A 15,404-nucleotide genomic window follows, 5' to 3' on the forward strand; every position below is an offset into this window, starting at 1 on the left:
CTAGGTCATGTGTGGTACTCAGGTGTGTCTCTAGTTCATGTGTGGTGCTCAGGTGTGTCTCTAGGTCATGTGTGGTACTCAGGTGTGTCTCTAGGTCATGTGTGATGCTCAGATGTGTCTCTAGGTCATGTGTGGTGCTCAGGTGTGTCTCTAGGTCATGTGTGGTGCTCAGGTGTGTCTCTAGGTCATGTGTGGTGCTCAGGTGTGTCTCTAGGTCATGTGTGATGCTCAGGTGTGTCTCTAGGTCATGTGTGGTGCTCAGGTGTGTCTCTAGGTCATGTGTGGTGCTCAGGTGTGTCTCTAGGTCATGTGTGATGATGCTCATGTGTGTTTCTAGGTCATGTGTGATGCTCAGGTGTGTCTCTAGGTCATGTGTGATGCTCAGGTGTGTCTCTAGGTCACGTGTGATGATGCTCAGGTGTGTCTCTAGGTCATGTGTGATGCTCAGGTGTGTCTCTAGGTCATGTGTGGTGCTCAGGTGTGTCTCTAGGTCATGTGATCATGCTCAGGTGTGTCTCTAGATCATGTGTGATGCTCAGGTGTGTCTCTTGGTCATGTGTGATGTTCAGGTGTGTCTCTAGGTCATGTGTGGTGCTCAGGTGTGTCTCTTGGTCATGTGTGATGTTCAGGTGTGTCTCTAGGTCATGTGTGGTGCTCAGGTATGCCTCTAGGTCGTGTGTGGTGCTCAGGTGTGTCTCTAGGTCATGTGTGATGCTCAGGTGTGTCTCTAGGTCATGTGTGATGCTCAGGTGTGCCTCTAGGTCATGTGTGATGCTCAGGTGTGTCTCTAGGTCACGTGTGATGATGCTCAGGTGTGTCTCTAGGTCATGTGTGGTGCTCAGGTGTGTCTCTAGGTCATGTGTGGTGCTCAGGTGTGTCTCTAGGTCATGTGTGGTGCTCAGGTGTGCCTCTAGGTCATGTGTGATGCTCAGGTGTGTCTCTAGGTCACGTGTGATGATGCTCAGGTGTGTCTCTAGGTCATGTGTGGTGCTCAGGTGTGTCTCTAGGTCATGTGTGGTGCTCAGGTGTGTCTCTAGGTCATGTGTGATGCTCAGGTGTGTCTCTAGGTCACGTGTGATGATGCTCAGGTGTGTCTCTAGGTCATGTGTGGTGCTCAGGTGTGTCTCTAGGTCATATGTGGTGCTCAGGTGTGTCTCTAGGTCATGTGTGATGCTCAGGTGTGTCTCTAGGTCACGTGTGATGATGCTCAGGTGTGTCTCTAGGTCATGTGTGGTGCTCAGGTGTGTCTCTAGGTCATGTGTGGTGCTCAGGTGTGCCTCTAGGTCATGTGTGATGCTCAGGTGTGTCTCTAGGTCACGTGTGATGATGCTCAGGTGTGTCTCTAGGTCATGTGTGGTGCTCAGGTGTGTCTCTAGGTCATGTGTGGTGCTCAGGTGTGTCTCTAGGTCATGTGTGATGCTCAGGTGTGTCTCTAGGTCACGTGTGATGATGCTCAGGTGTGTCTCTAGGTCATGTGTGGTGCTCAGGTGTGTCTCTAGGTCATATGTGGTGCTCAGGTGTGTCTCTAGGTCATGTGTGATGCTCAGGTGTGTCTCTAGGTCACGTGTGATGATGCTCAGGTGTGTCTCTAGGTCATGTGTGGTGCTCAGGTGTGTCTCTAGGTCATGTGTGGTGCTCAGGTGTGCCTCTAGGTCATGTGCGGTGCTCAGGTATGCCTCTAGGTCATGTGTGGTGCTCAGGTGTGCCTCTAGGTCATGTGTGGTGCTCAGGTATGCCTCTAGGTCATGTGTGGTGCTCAGGTGTGTCTCGTGGTCATGTGTGATGCTCAGGTGTGTCTCTAGGTCATGTGTGATGCTCAGGTGTGTCTCTAGTTCATGTGTGTTGCTCAGGTTTGTCTCTAGGTCATGCGCGATGTTCAGGTGTGTCTCTAGAATCTAGATCATGTGTGGTGCTCAGGTGTGTCTCTAGGTCATGTGTGATGCTCAGGTGTGTCTCCAGGTCATGTGTGATGCTCAGGTGTGTCTCCAGGTCATGTGTGATGCTCAGGTGTGTCTCCAGGTCATGTGTGATGCTCAGGTGTGTCTCCAGGTCATGTGTGATGCCCAGGTGTGCCTCCAGGTCATGTGTGGTGCTCAGGTGTGTGTCTAGGTCATGTGTGATGCTCAGATGTGTCTCTAGGTCATGTGTGATGCTCAGGTGTGTCTCTAGGTCATGTGTGATGCTCAGGTGTGCCTCTAGGTCATGTGTGATGCTCAGGTGTGCCTCTAGGTCATGTGTGATGCTCAGGTGTGTCTCTAGGTCATGTGTGGTGCTCAGGTGTGTCTCTAGGTCATGTGTGGTGCTCAGGTGTGTCTCTAGGTCATGTGTGGTGCTCAGGTGTGTATCTAGGTCATGTGTGGTGCTCAGATGTGTCTCCAGGTCATGTGTGATGCTCAGGTGTGCCTCCAGGTCATGTGTGATGCTCAGGTGTGTCTCTAGGTCATGTGTGTGGTGCTCAGGTGTGTCTCTAGGTCATGTGTGGTGCTCAGGTGTACCTCCAGGTCATGCAGTCTAACCAAGAAACGTCATGTGAAGTTTAGAATTTATTTCGGCGTCGTTATGTCAAGTCATGAGTGCTTTAAATACAGTGATGGGTAGTGAGGTGCACCAGGTGGGGGGGTCTGGTGATGGCTGGCCGGCCGTGTCAAGGCAACAAGATACATTGTTTATACACTGGATAACTTTAGAGTCACCTGAATAAACTCAGGTTTGTAAACAACATTATTTTAGAAGAAATTACTGGTTTAATATTCTCTTCTTGGGATGTTTGGATTGTTTTAAGCGTAGGTTAGATATGTATAGATGAAATTTGGGTTGAATATTCTCGTAAGGATCAAGAGACCGCTCGCATTTTATCCATTTACGTATTCTTAAGAAATTGTTTGTCTGACCGAGCACCCACAGGTCTGACCGAGCACCCACAGGTGTGAACAAGCACCCACAGGCCTGACCGAGCACCCACAGGTGTGAACAAGCACCCACAGGTGTGAACAAGCACCCACAGGTCTGACCGAGCACCCACAGGTCTGACCAAGCACCCACAGGTGTGAACAAGCACCCACAGGTCTGATCAAGCACCCACAGGTCTGATCAAGCACCCACAGGTCTGCCCAAGCACCCACAGGTGTGAACAAGCACCCACAGGTCTGCCCAAGCACCCACAGGTCTGACCAAGCACCCACAGGTCTGCCCAAGCACCAACAGGTCTGACCGAGCACCCACAGGTGTGAACAAGCACCCACAGGTCTGACCAAGCACCCACAGGTCTGACCAAGCACCCACAGGTCTGACCAAGCACCCACAGGTCTGACCAAGCACCCACAGGTCTGACCAAGCACCCACAGGTCTGACCAAGCACCCACAGGTCTGCCCAAGCACCCACAGGTCTGACCAAGCACCCACAGGTCTGACCGAGCACCCACAGGTCTGACCAAGCACCCACAGGTGTGAACAAGCACCCACAGGTCTGATCAAGCACCCACAGGTCTGATCAAGCACCCACAGGTCTGCCCAAGCACCCACAGGTCTGACCAAGCACCCACAGGTCTGACCAAGCACCCACAGGTCTGACCAAGCACCCACAGGTCTGACCAAGCACCCACAGGTCTGACCAAGCACCCACAGGTCTGACCAAGCACCCACAGGTCTGACCAAGCACCCACAGGTCTGACCAAGCACCCACAGGTCTGCCCAAGCACCCACAGGTCTGACCAAGCACCCACAGGTCTGACCAAGCACCCACAGGTCTGACCAAGCACCCACAGGTCTGACCAAGCACCCACAGGTCTGACCAAGCACCCACAGGTGTGAACAAGCACCCACAGGTCTGACCAAGCACCCACAGGTCTGACCAAGCACCCACAGGTCTGACCAAGCACCCACAGGTCTGACCAAGCACCCACAGGTCTGACCAAGCACCCACAGGTCTGACCAAGCACCCACAGGTCTGCCCAAGCACCCACAGGTCTGACCAAGCACCCACAGGTCTGACCAAGCACCCACAGGTCTGCCCAAGCACCCACAGGTCTGATCAAGCACCCACAGGTCTGATCAAGCACCCACAGGTCTGCCCAAGCACCCACAGGTGTGAACAAGCACCCACAGGTCTGCCCAAGCACCCACAGGTCTGACCAAGCACCCACAGGTCTGCCCAAGCACCAACAGGTCTGACCGAGCACCCACAGGTGTGAACAAGCACCCACAGGTCTGACCAAGCACCCACAGGTCTGACCAAGCACCCACAGGTCTGACCAAGCACCCACAGGTCTGCCCAAGCACCCACAGGTCTGACCAAGCACCCACAGGTCTGACCAAGCACCCACAGGTCTGACCAAGCACCCACAGGTCTGACCAAGCACCCACAGGTCTGACCAAGCACCCACAGGTGTGAACAAGCACCCACAGGTCTGACCAAGCACCCACAGGTCTGACCAAGCACCCACAGGTCTGACCAAGCACCCACAGGTCTGACCAAGCACCCACAGGTCTGACCAAGCACCCACAGGTCTGACCAAGCACCCACAGGTCTGCCCAAGCACCCACAGGTCTGACCAAGCACCCACAGGTCTGACCAAGCACCCACAGGTCTGCCCAAGCACCCACAGGTCTGATCAAGCACCCACAGGTCTGATCAAGCACCCACAGGTCTGCCCAAGCACCCACAGGTGTGAACAAGCACCCACAGGTCTGCCCAAGCACCCACAGGTCTGACCAAGCACCCACAGGTCTGCCCAAGCACCAACAGGTCTGACCGAGCACCCACAGGTGTGAACAAGCACCCACAGGTCTGACCAAGCACCCACAGGTCTGACCAAGCACCCACAGGTCTGACCAAGCACCCACAGGTCTGACCAAGCACCCACAGGTCTGACCAAGCACCCACAGGTCTGCCCAAGCACCCACAGGTCTGACCAAGCACCCACAGGTCTGACCGAGCACCCACAGGTCTGACCAAGCACCCACAGGTGTGAACAAGCACCCACAGGTCTGATCAAGCACCCACAGGTCTGATCAAGCACCCACAGGTCTGCCCAAGCACCCACAGGTCTGACCAAGCACCCACAGGTCTGACCAAGCACCCACAGGTCTGCCCAAGCACCCACAGGTCTGCCCAAGCACCCACAGGTCTGACCAAGCACCCACAGGTGTGAACAAGCACCCACAGGTCTGCCCAAGCACCCACATGATCGTCATAAATGAATATGTTAAGTCAGAGACGGTCGTGTTGATGCCTAGAGTTGCTGGGCTGATCCCTTGACCACCTCAGCTGCGGTAAGCAAACCCAGTGTGACATACAACAACAATCTCGTATCAAAGTAATTATATCAAAGCAACTTATACAGTTATTTATATACCTTCACACCAACCATGCACACCCCAGTGGCAACACTGCTGGCTGAGCTGAGCCAACAGGTGGACAGCTTCATGTCAGGGTATAGAGGTGTACAGCTTCATAACACACTGCAGAGGTGTACAGCTTCATGACACACTGCAGAGGTGTACAGCTTCATGTCAGGGTATAGAGGTGTACAGCTTCATGTCAGGGGAGAGAGGTGTACAGCTTCATGTCAGGGGAGAGAGGTGTACAGCATCATGTCAAGAGATAGAGGTGTACAGCTTCATGCCAGGGGAGAGAGGTGTACAGCTTCATGCCAGGGTATAGAGGTGCACAGCTTCATGTCAGGGGATTGAGGTGTACAGCTTCATGTCAGGGGAGAGAGGTGTACAGCATCATGTCAGGGAAGAGAGGTGTACAGCTTCATGCCAGGGGATTGAGGTGTACAGCTTCATATCAGGGGAGAGAGGTGTACAGCTTCATGCCAGGGGATAGAGGTGTACAGCTTCATGCCAGGGGATAGAGGTGTACAGCTTCATGCCAGGGGATAGAGGTGTACAGCTTCATGCCAGGGGATAGAGGTGTACAGCTTCATGCCAGGGGATAGAGGTGTACAGCTTCATGCCAGGGGATAGAGGTGTACAGCTTCATGCCAGGGGAGAGAGGTGTACAGCTTCATGCCAGGGGAGAGAGGTGTACAGCTTCATGCCAGGGGAGAGAGGTGTACAGCTTCATGCCAGGAGAGAGAGGTGTACAGCTTCATGCCAGGGGAGAGAGGTGTACAGCTTCATGCCAGGGGAGAGAGGTGTACAGCTTCATGCCAGGAGAGAGAGGTGTACAGCTTCATGTCAGGGGAGAGAGGTGTACAGCTTCATGCCAGGGGAGAGAGGTGTACAGCTTCATGCCAGGAGAGAGAGGTGTACAGCTTCATGCCAGGGGAGAGAGGTGTACAGCATCATGTCAGGGTATAGAGGTGTACAGCTTCATGCCAGGAGAGAGAGGTGTACAGCATCATTGTGAACGTGTTCTATGGTGCTTAATTTAGCAGCAAGCTGAGCATGAGGGTTGTTTGTGATTAGTTTCTTGGTGGGGTATGCAGGGGTCAGGATGTCAAAAGGTACTATCTGTCAGGGTGGAAGGAAGTGCTGTACTCTTTCATCTGTATATACATCGTGTAGTCCCATCATTTTAATATGAGTGGCTGTTCTTTGAATCCATTTAGACTCGCTGGTTCCATTTCGTATGTGTTCTAACAGTTCAACTGACACAATGTTGTTTTTGTTATCACGCAGCAGCTTTAGTCCCATCATAAGATTGATATAAAATATTCTATCTTGAATGCTTGGTGTATTCATTTATTTCAGCATATTTTATTATTAACATCTTTATTGGTAAAAATTTATTATAATTTTGCCTAATCTGAGTAATTCAAGTTGGTTCTATTAGTGTAAGGATGAGGTTGGTGTTGACCAAACCTCACACTAGAAAGTTTTATTTTATTTTTATTTTTATTTTTTTTTATTATTTTCTACCACAGACGTGGCCACACATTTACAATGCTAACCAGAATATCCCCTAGAAAGTGAAAGGACGACGACGTTTCGGTCCGTCCTGGACCATTCTCAAGTTGTTAGAAAACCCGACACCATTTACTAATATTAAATACAATAAGTAGATAATATTGCTGCTGTTGTATACTCAAATTAACCCATAGAAAATGTAGCCTATAGTGAAATTTTCCATCAATAGAAAACGGGTTATCATTACCACATAGCGCTATAAATTCACCAGCTATTCTGCTGGGGATTATTGTTAATACAGCAGTCTTTGGACTTTTATCATCATAAAAACATCTCATTTGAATTAACTTAATTATCAGTACCAGAATAGAGTAAATGTGACCTTTCTACAACTTAATGACATCTGGACAAAGAGAGCCAGGGACGCCAGTGGGGGGGAGGTCAGCCAGTGTTAGACAACAGAGTCGCAGGAGCGAGTTCAGCTCCTATAATTCTCCCTTGGACGAAGTGTTCCTGAAATAATATATTTTCTCTAATTTTTTTCTTATGAAATGATAAAGCTACCCATTTCATTACGTATGAGGTCAATTTTTTTTTATTGGAGTTAAAATTAACGTAGATATATGACAGAACCTAACCAACCCTACCTAACCTTACCTAACCTATCTTTTTAGGTTAGGTTAGGTTAGGTAGCCGAAAAAGTTAGGTTAGGTTAGGTTAGGTAGGTTAGGTAGCCGAAAACAATTGATTCATGAAAACTTGGTTTATTAGGCAAATTGGGCCTTGCATAGTAGGCTGAGAAGTGCATTCTGGCTACTAGGTACGACATATATATATATATATATATATATATATATATATATATATATATATATATATATATATATATATATATATATATATATATATATATATGTAGTACCTAGTAGCCAGAACGCACTTCTATGCCTACTATTCAAGGCCCGATTTGCTTAATAAGTCAAGTTTTCATGAATTAATATATTTTCTCTAATTTTTTTCTTATGAAATTATAAAGCTACCCATTTCATTACGTATGAGGTCAATTTTTTTTTATTGGAGTTAAAATTAATGTAGATATATGACCGAACCTAACCAACCCTACCTAACCTAACCTAACCTATTTTTATAGGTTAGGTTAGGTTAGGTAGCCGAAAACGTTAGGTTAGGTTAGGTTAGGTAGGTTAGGTAGTCGAAAAACAATTAATTCATGAAAACTTGGCTTATTAGGCAAATCGGGCCTTGAATAGTAGGCATAGAAGTGCGTTCTGGCTACTAGGTACGACATATATATATATATATATATATATATATATATATATATATATATATATATATATATATATGTCGTACCTAGTAGCCAGAACTCACTTCTCAGCCTACTATGCGAGGCCCGATTTGCCTAATAAGCCAAGTTTTACTGAATTAATATATTTTCTCTAATTTTTTTCTTATGAAATGATAAAGCTACACATTTCATTATGTATGAGGTCAATTTTTTTTTATTGGAGTTAAAATTAACGTAGATATATGACCGAACCTAACCAACCCTACCTAACCTAACCTAACCTATCTTTATAGGTTAGGTTAGGTTAGGTAGCCGAAAACGTTAGGTTAGGTTAGGTTAGGTAGGTTAGGTTGTCGAAAAAACATTAATTCATGAAAACTAGGCTTATTAGGCAAATCAGGCCTTGCATTGTAGGCTGAGAAGTGAGTTCTGGCTACTAGGTACGACATATATATATATATATATATATATATATATGCGGAAAATCTACAGAGAAATATGAAATGAGGTGAAACGTTCTCTGTGGATTTTCCGCATAAAATGATCAGTGTTTTGTGATCGTCAATTGCATATATATATATATATATATATATATATATATATATATATATATATATATATATATAAAATGTCGTACCTAGTAGCCAGAATGCACTTCTCGGCCTACTATGCAAGGCCCGATTTGCCTAATAAGCCAAGTTTTCATGAATTAATGTTTTTTCGACTACCTAACCTACCTAACCTAACCTAACCTAACTTTTTCGGCTACATAACCTAACCTAACCTATAAAGATAGGTTAGGTTAGGTTAGGTAGGGTTGGTTAGGTTCGGTCATATATCTACGTTAATTTTAACTCCAATAAAAAAAATTGACCTCATGCATAATATGGGTAGCTTTATCATTTCATAAGAAAAAAATTAGAGAAAATATATTAATTTAGGAAAACTTGGCTTATTAGGCAAATCGGGCCTTGAATAGCAGGCCGAGTACGACGTTCTGGCTACTAGGTACAACATATATATATATATATATATATATATATATATATATATATATATATATATATATATATATATATATATATATATATTTATATATAGTACCTAATAGCCAGTATGCACTTCTCGGCTTACTATGCAAGGCCAGATTTGCCTAATAGGCCACGTGATTTTCTTTATTTTCAATAAACTGTTTCCAATTAGTTTATTTGAATTATTATTATTATATTAAGGTTAAGATAGGTTAGGTTATCTTGAGGTTATCTTGAGATGATTTCGGGGCTTTAGTGTCCCCGCGGCCCGGTCCTCGACCAGGCCTCCACCCCCAGGAAGCAGCCCGTGACAGCTGACTAACTCCCAGGTACCTATTTTACTGCTAGGTAACAGGGGCATTCAGGGTGAAAGAAACTTTGCCCATTTGTTTCTGCCTCGTGCGGGAATCGAACCAGCGCCACAGAATTACGAATCCTGCGTGCTATCCACCAGGCTACGAGGCCCCTTAGGTTAGGTTAGGTTAGGTTAGGTTAGGTAGGGCTGGTTAGGTTCGGTCGTATATCTACGTTAATTTTAACTCCTATTTAAAAATATTAACTCTTACATAATGAAATGGATAGCTTTATCATTTCATAAGAAAAAAATGAGAAAAATATATAAATTCAGGAAAACTTGACTTATAAGGCAAATCGGATCTTGCATAGTAGACCAAGAAGTGCGTTCTGGCTATTAGGTACAACACACATCTATATATATATATATATATATATATAATGTCGTACCTAGTAGCCAGAACGCACTTCTCGGCCTACTATGCAAGGCCCGATTTGCCAAATAAGCCAAGTTTTCATGAATTAATATATTTTCTCTAAATTTTTTCTTATGAAATGATAAAGCAACCCATTTCATTATGAATGAGGTCAATTTTTTTTTATTGGAGTTAAAATTAACGTAGATATATGACCGAACCTAACCAACCCTACCTAACCTAACCTAACCTATCTTTATAGGTTAGGTTAGGTAGCCGAAAAAGTTAGGTTAGGTTAGGTTAGGTAGGTTAGGTAGTCGAAAAACAATTAATTCATGAAAACTTGGCTTATTAGGCAAATTGGGCCTTGCATAGTAGGCTGAGAAGTGCGTTCTGGCTACTAGGTACGACATATATATATTTATATATATATATATGTCGTACCTAGTAGCCAGAACGCACTTCTCAGCCTATCATGCAAGGCCCGATTTGCCTAATAAGCCAAGTTTTCATTAATTAATTGTTTTTCGACTACCTAACCTACCTAACCTAACCTAACCTAACTTTTTCGGCTACCTAACCTAACCTAACCTATATAGATAGGTTAGGTTAGGTTAGGTAGGGTTGGTTAGGTTCGGTCATATATCTATGTTAATTTTAACTCCAATAAAAAAAATTGTCCTCATACATAATGACATGGGTAGCTTTATCATTTCATAAGAAAAAAATAGAGAAAATATATTAATTCAGGAAAACTTGGCTTATTAGGCAAATCGGGCCTTGCATAGCAGGCCGAGTACGACGTTCTGGCTACTAGGTACAACATATATATATATATATATATATATATATATATGTCGTACCTAGTAGCCAGAACTCACTTTTTGGCCTACTATTCAAGGCCCGATTTGCCTAATAAGCCAAGTTTTCCTGAATTAATATATTTTTTCTAATTTTTTTTTTATGAAATGATAAAGCTACCCATTTCATTATGTATGAGGTCAATTTTCTTTTATTGGAGTTAAAATTAACGTAGATATATGACCGAACCTAACCAACCCTACCTAACCTAACCTAACCTATCTTTATAGGTTAGGTTTGGTTAGGTAGCCGAAAAAGTTAGGTTAGGTTAGGTTAGGTAGGTTAGGTAGTCAAAAAACAATTAATTCATGAAAACTTGGCTTATTAGGCAAATCGGGCCTTGAATAGTAGGCCAAAAAGTGAGTTCTGGCTACTAGGTACGACATATATATATATATATATATATATATATATATATATATATATATATATATATATATATATATATATATATATATATATAATCAACTACATTAGACAGTATATATATGTTTCAATTTACGAATTTGAAAATACAACTTTCTATTGTGCACTGCCACACAAAGGCAGGGATGGGTTCATAAGAGATGCAGCTTAAAAATACAATTATTAAAATTGTTCTTCATTCTTTAAAATGGACAAGCAAATTTTGGATAAATTGTTAGGATGTCGTCCAGTACATCAGATTCAATGTAATAGTTACACAGTTGGTGGTACAATAGGCCCGGAGGTCAAAAAAATATATTGTTTCACATTCAACAATATAGTGTTCTAGTGAATGCATTAAAGGTTTGTCACAGAGTTTACAATCTGAATATTCTGGTAGTGACTCAGCCTCACTAACCTGCTAGATGTGCCTATAGCCAAGGCGAATTCGCGCAATGACTACATCATATTGCCTGGTCCGGTTACTGTGCTGACCATACAAATACCTATTATTACAAAACTTGTCATTGCTAATACCGCAGCTTACAGGTCTCTGGGCCTTTCTTAGTTCTTTTAAATCTAAAGTAATTTCTTTGATTTGTATGTTTCTAATAATTGCATTAGTTAGTCCAAAGTCATAATCGGTGTGTTCTTTTCTGCAAGCCTTATTGGCCAATCTATCTACAAAGTCATGTTTTCCAATTCCAACATGGATGGGATCCACGCAAATTTTGATACAAAAATTATTATAATTGGAAAAAAATCCATTCCGTTTAGTATTACAAGCTATATCTGAAGTTAATTGTGATGGGTTATTTAAGGACTGCAGAGAACTTTTAGAGTCACAAAATATCACTCCACCACCATTGAGCTTAAGATACTCAGTGTGCTAGATAAATACCCATTAGCTCAGTCTGTGTCGTGCTTGCCCAATCGTTCAATCTCTGCGTACTAGACATGATCATTTCATTCCCTTTATATACTGCACATGCACAACCTTTTTTTACACTGAAAACTTTGGCAGTTATAGGACAGCCAAGTATAATTCGGAGGGCTTCGTTTTGCATTTTTTCCAGTCTATCAATACTTTTGCCATTTTGCAGGACTAATGCTGGTACATGATACCTTATTAGACTATTAGAGACCTTATACATGCTAAGTACATCATTTTTGTTATTCTTAATATTAACACCGTGTTTAGAGTTGTATCCCACTACAGCTCTAGAGAGCCTTGAGTCTGTCTCTACATTGTTGATGTAACTTTTTGACGGTAGTTAAGGTACAAGGAACTAAGACACACCAGGGTATTTGAAAGAAGAGACATAGTCTATTGTATATTATTAATATTTAGTTTTTGTGGTCCACTTTTGTGATTACCAATTTGTCTGTTAAATACTTTAGTTTTAGCGGCGTTGATTACAAGACCAAGGCTCTCACAAGCTCTTTCGCGGTGGGTTTTAGTATATACAAGGATGTCATCTGCATAGCTAATAGTGATGTTTGCAGGACTAATTGGGATTGATTTTAGTAAGGCATTAATTAGAACATTAAACAAGGTAGGACTTAGTACTCCTCCTTGTGGGGTGCCTAGATGCATAAATTTAGTTTCACTTTTGTGAAACTAAAACTTTGCCTTGGAACAGTGCAGAGGACTTCCGGTTGGTAAGATAGCCTCGTATCCATTGAAACAATTGTCCACCTCTATCCATTCTTGCTAATTCATACAAAATCATTTCCCTATTAGCAATATCTAAGGCATTTGATTAAATCAAGAAATGTTGTGTACTTGTGCCTTCTATCTGTGAGAAGTGAAAAAGGTTGTGATACAGTTGTGTACATTTTTACCATGTATGAAACCATTGATGACATGTGCTCTTTAACTCTGGATAGTAATCTATTAAGCACCATTATCTCAAAGGTTTTACACCTGCAACTGGTCAACAACAGTGGTTGACCATCCTGTAGATCATAACAACAGTGGCTGACCATCCTGTAGACCATAACAACAGTGACTGACCATCCTGTAGACCATAACAACAGTGGCTGACCATCCTGTAGACCATAACAACAGTGGCTGACCATCCTGTAGACCATAACAACAGTGGCTGACCATCCTGTAGACCATAACAACAGTGGCTGACCATCCTGTAGACCATAACAACAGTGGCTGACCATCCTGTAGATCATAACAACAGTGGCTGACCATCCTGTAGATCATAACAACAGTGGCTGACCATCCTGTAGACCATAACAACAGTGGCTGACCATCCTGTAGATCATAACAACAGTGGCTGACCATCCTGTAGACCATAACAACAGTGACTGACCATCCTGTAGATCATAACAACAGTGGCTGACCATCCTGTAGATCATAACAACAGTGGCTGACCATCCTGTAGATCATAACAACAGTGGCTGACCATCCTGTAGATCATAACAACAGTGGCTGACCATCCTGTAGATCATAACAACAGTGGCTGACCATCCTGTAGATCATAACAACAGTGGCTGACTGCCGCCATTCCTAGCTGGCCGCACACGAATTGTTCCCGGAAAGACTTGCGATTCTGAGCACCCATCAGCTCAAATCATCGCGGTTTTGTGAGGAAGAATACATCAGTACTCCAAGACCCCGACATTATCGTGTTTGGAAGGAAACAATTCCGATTTCGTCTGGTATTTAAGGAGAAACAACGTTGTTGATTACCTGCTGTCCAGCTGACTGGTATTCTGCGCAACCCAGTACGCAGGCGACCCAAACTCTCGTACCATACTCTCGACGCCCATGACCGATTTTTTTTTTCTTGAGGACCGTATCTCTGACCAGGTCACTTAGAGCCCTACCCTGAAGGGCGAGGTGATACCCTGCGGGCAGGGCCTCAAGGGGTCACCTTACAAGGTGTACTGAGCCTTTTCAGGGAAAGGTAGACCAAACAGCTCATTTAGGTGTTAGCTTAGTCGATTAAGGCAGCATCTGGGATGCTCTCGGACGCAGGTTCGAATCCTCGTCACGGCCCTTGTGGATTTGTTCAGGTGTTAGGTATTCCTGATTCCACCTGTGGGAATCATTCTACGACCTCCATTGGAGGGAAATGAATTTCTCCAGGCGTAGGAGTGTCTCAGGCATTAGGTAGGACAGTGAATCGGTCCTCACTACGTGGAGAGTCATGGGGACGGCTAAGAGAAAGAGGCAAGGGAGGCAGCTTTCAGACGAGGAGGGACGGTGGATCGCGGTGCAGCAGGCACCGAAGAAAACTGCTATCGAGACTTCACCACTTGCTTCTACCAGGAAGACAGCAGACGTAATGGACCTAGAGAGGACAGCATCAGTCACACGCCAGCCAGTGTCAGACAATGTTCCTCTCTCCACAGCCCAGCCACAAGACAACAGTGTGAGACAGGAGGGGACACCACCAGTCTCACACCAGACATCGCCAGACTCTACACACCTTCCAAAATTCAAGATAATGCAGACAGACCACTTTCCTACAGCATATGGAGTAGTAACGGCAATGGAAAAGGAACAACCAGAGCTCAAAATTTCCATCATAGTCAACCTGAAAGGAGAAATAATAATAACACCACGAGACCAACAGACTGCAAATTACTTAGAAAAAGTAAGAGTCCTTCAAGGGAAACCTGTATGCTTGGAAAAGCTGGACCCTTCAGAAAGTCGCACACGAGTCGTGCTTTTGGGATACTCAATCGACTTTCCCCTGGATCCAGTACTAGAACACAAGCAAATCCTGAATGCGGAACGATGTCGCACAAAAGTAGACAAAGCAGCGACACGTTAGGTTCTAGTGACCATCATGGGACATGTGACAGAAACATTCAATCTTGGAAATTGGGGAACATACCGACAGAGACCATACGTCCTGGAACCCCTGCGCTGCTTCAGGTGTCAGAAATACGGCCACCATCAATCACGCTGCACCGGACAGGAGAGATGCGGAGTGTGCAGCCTGAGACATCCAACCAAAGACTGTATAGCCAAGCACAAGGCAAACCAGACTACAGTTAACAGCCAAATATCCAAATTGTGGAGGTAAACATCATGCCTGGAGCACAACCTGCTCTGCACGGAGAGAAAAAGTGCAGACAGCTCAGGCCAGGATCAACACACAGACCAGCACCACATACACCAACACCAACGTCTGGAACACTCGTGCACAGCCACAACACACACACACACTCACTCTCACAGAGCAAAATTTCCCGAATCTATTAATTCCA

The 15,404-nt window shown here is 44.5% G+C and overlaps 1 protein-coding gene across 1 annotated transcript; it reads right to left on the bottom strand.

Moving 5' to 3' along the window:
• Positions 1-491: 491 nt before the first annotated feature.
• On the bottom strand, positions 492-13,955 carry LOC138350884 (uncharacterized). The gene is made up of 4 exons (XM_069302333.1): positions 13,876-13,955; positions 12,546-12,676; positions 11,716-11,960; positions 492-1,895 (listed from the first exon to the last, which is right to left on the bottom strand). The coding sequence occupies exons 1-4, from the start codon at positions 13,953-13,955 to the stop codon at positions 492-494; spliced, it is 1,860 nt and encodes a 619-aa protein (XP_069158434.1).
• Positions 13,956-15,404: the final 1,449 nt, after the last annotated feature.

Source organism: Procambarus clarkii, chromosome 47 (genome assembly GCF_040958095.1).
Source record: "Procambarus clarkii isolate CNS0578487 chromosome 47, FALCON_Pclarkii_2.0, whole genome shotgun sequence".
Lineage (NCBI taxonomy): Eukaryota > Metazoa > Arthropoda > Malacostraca > Decapoda > Cambaridae > Procambarus > Procambarus clarkii.

Excerpts from the sequence above, each read along its gene's own strand:
- LOC138350884 (XM_069302333.1), bottom strand. The coding sequence starts at position 13,955 with ATGGGCGTCGAGAGTATGGTACGAGAGTTTGGGTCGCCTGCGTACTGG. Across the intron at positions 12,677-13,875 it reads ACCAGTCAGCTGGACAGCAG|TCCTGCAAACATCACTATTA; the intron begins GTAATCAACAAC and ends AATCCCAATTAG. Across the intron at positions 1,896-11,715 it reads TAAGAAAGGCCCAGAGACCT|ATTCTAGAGACACACCTGAA; the intron begins GTAAGCTGCGGT and ends CACATGATCTAG.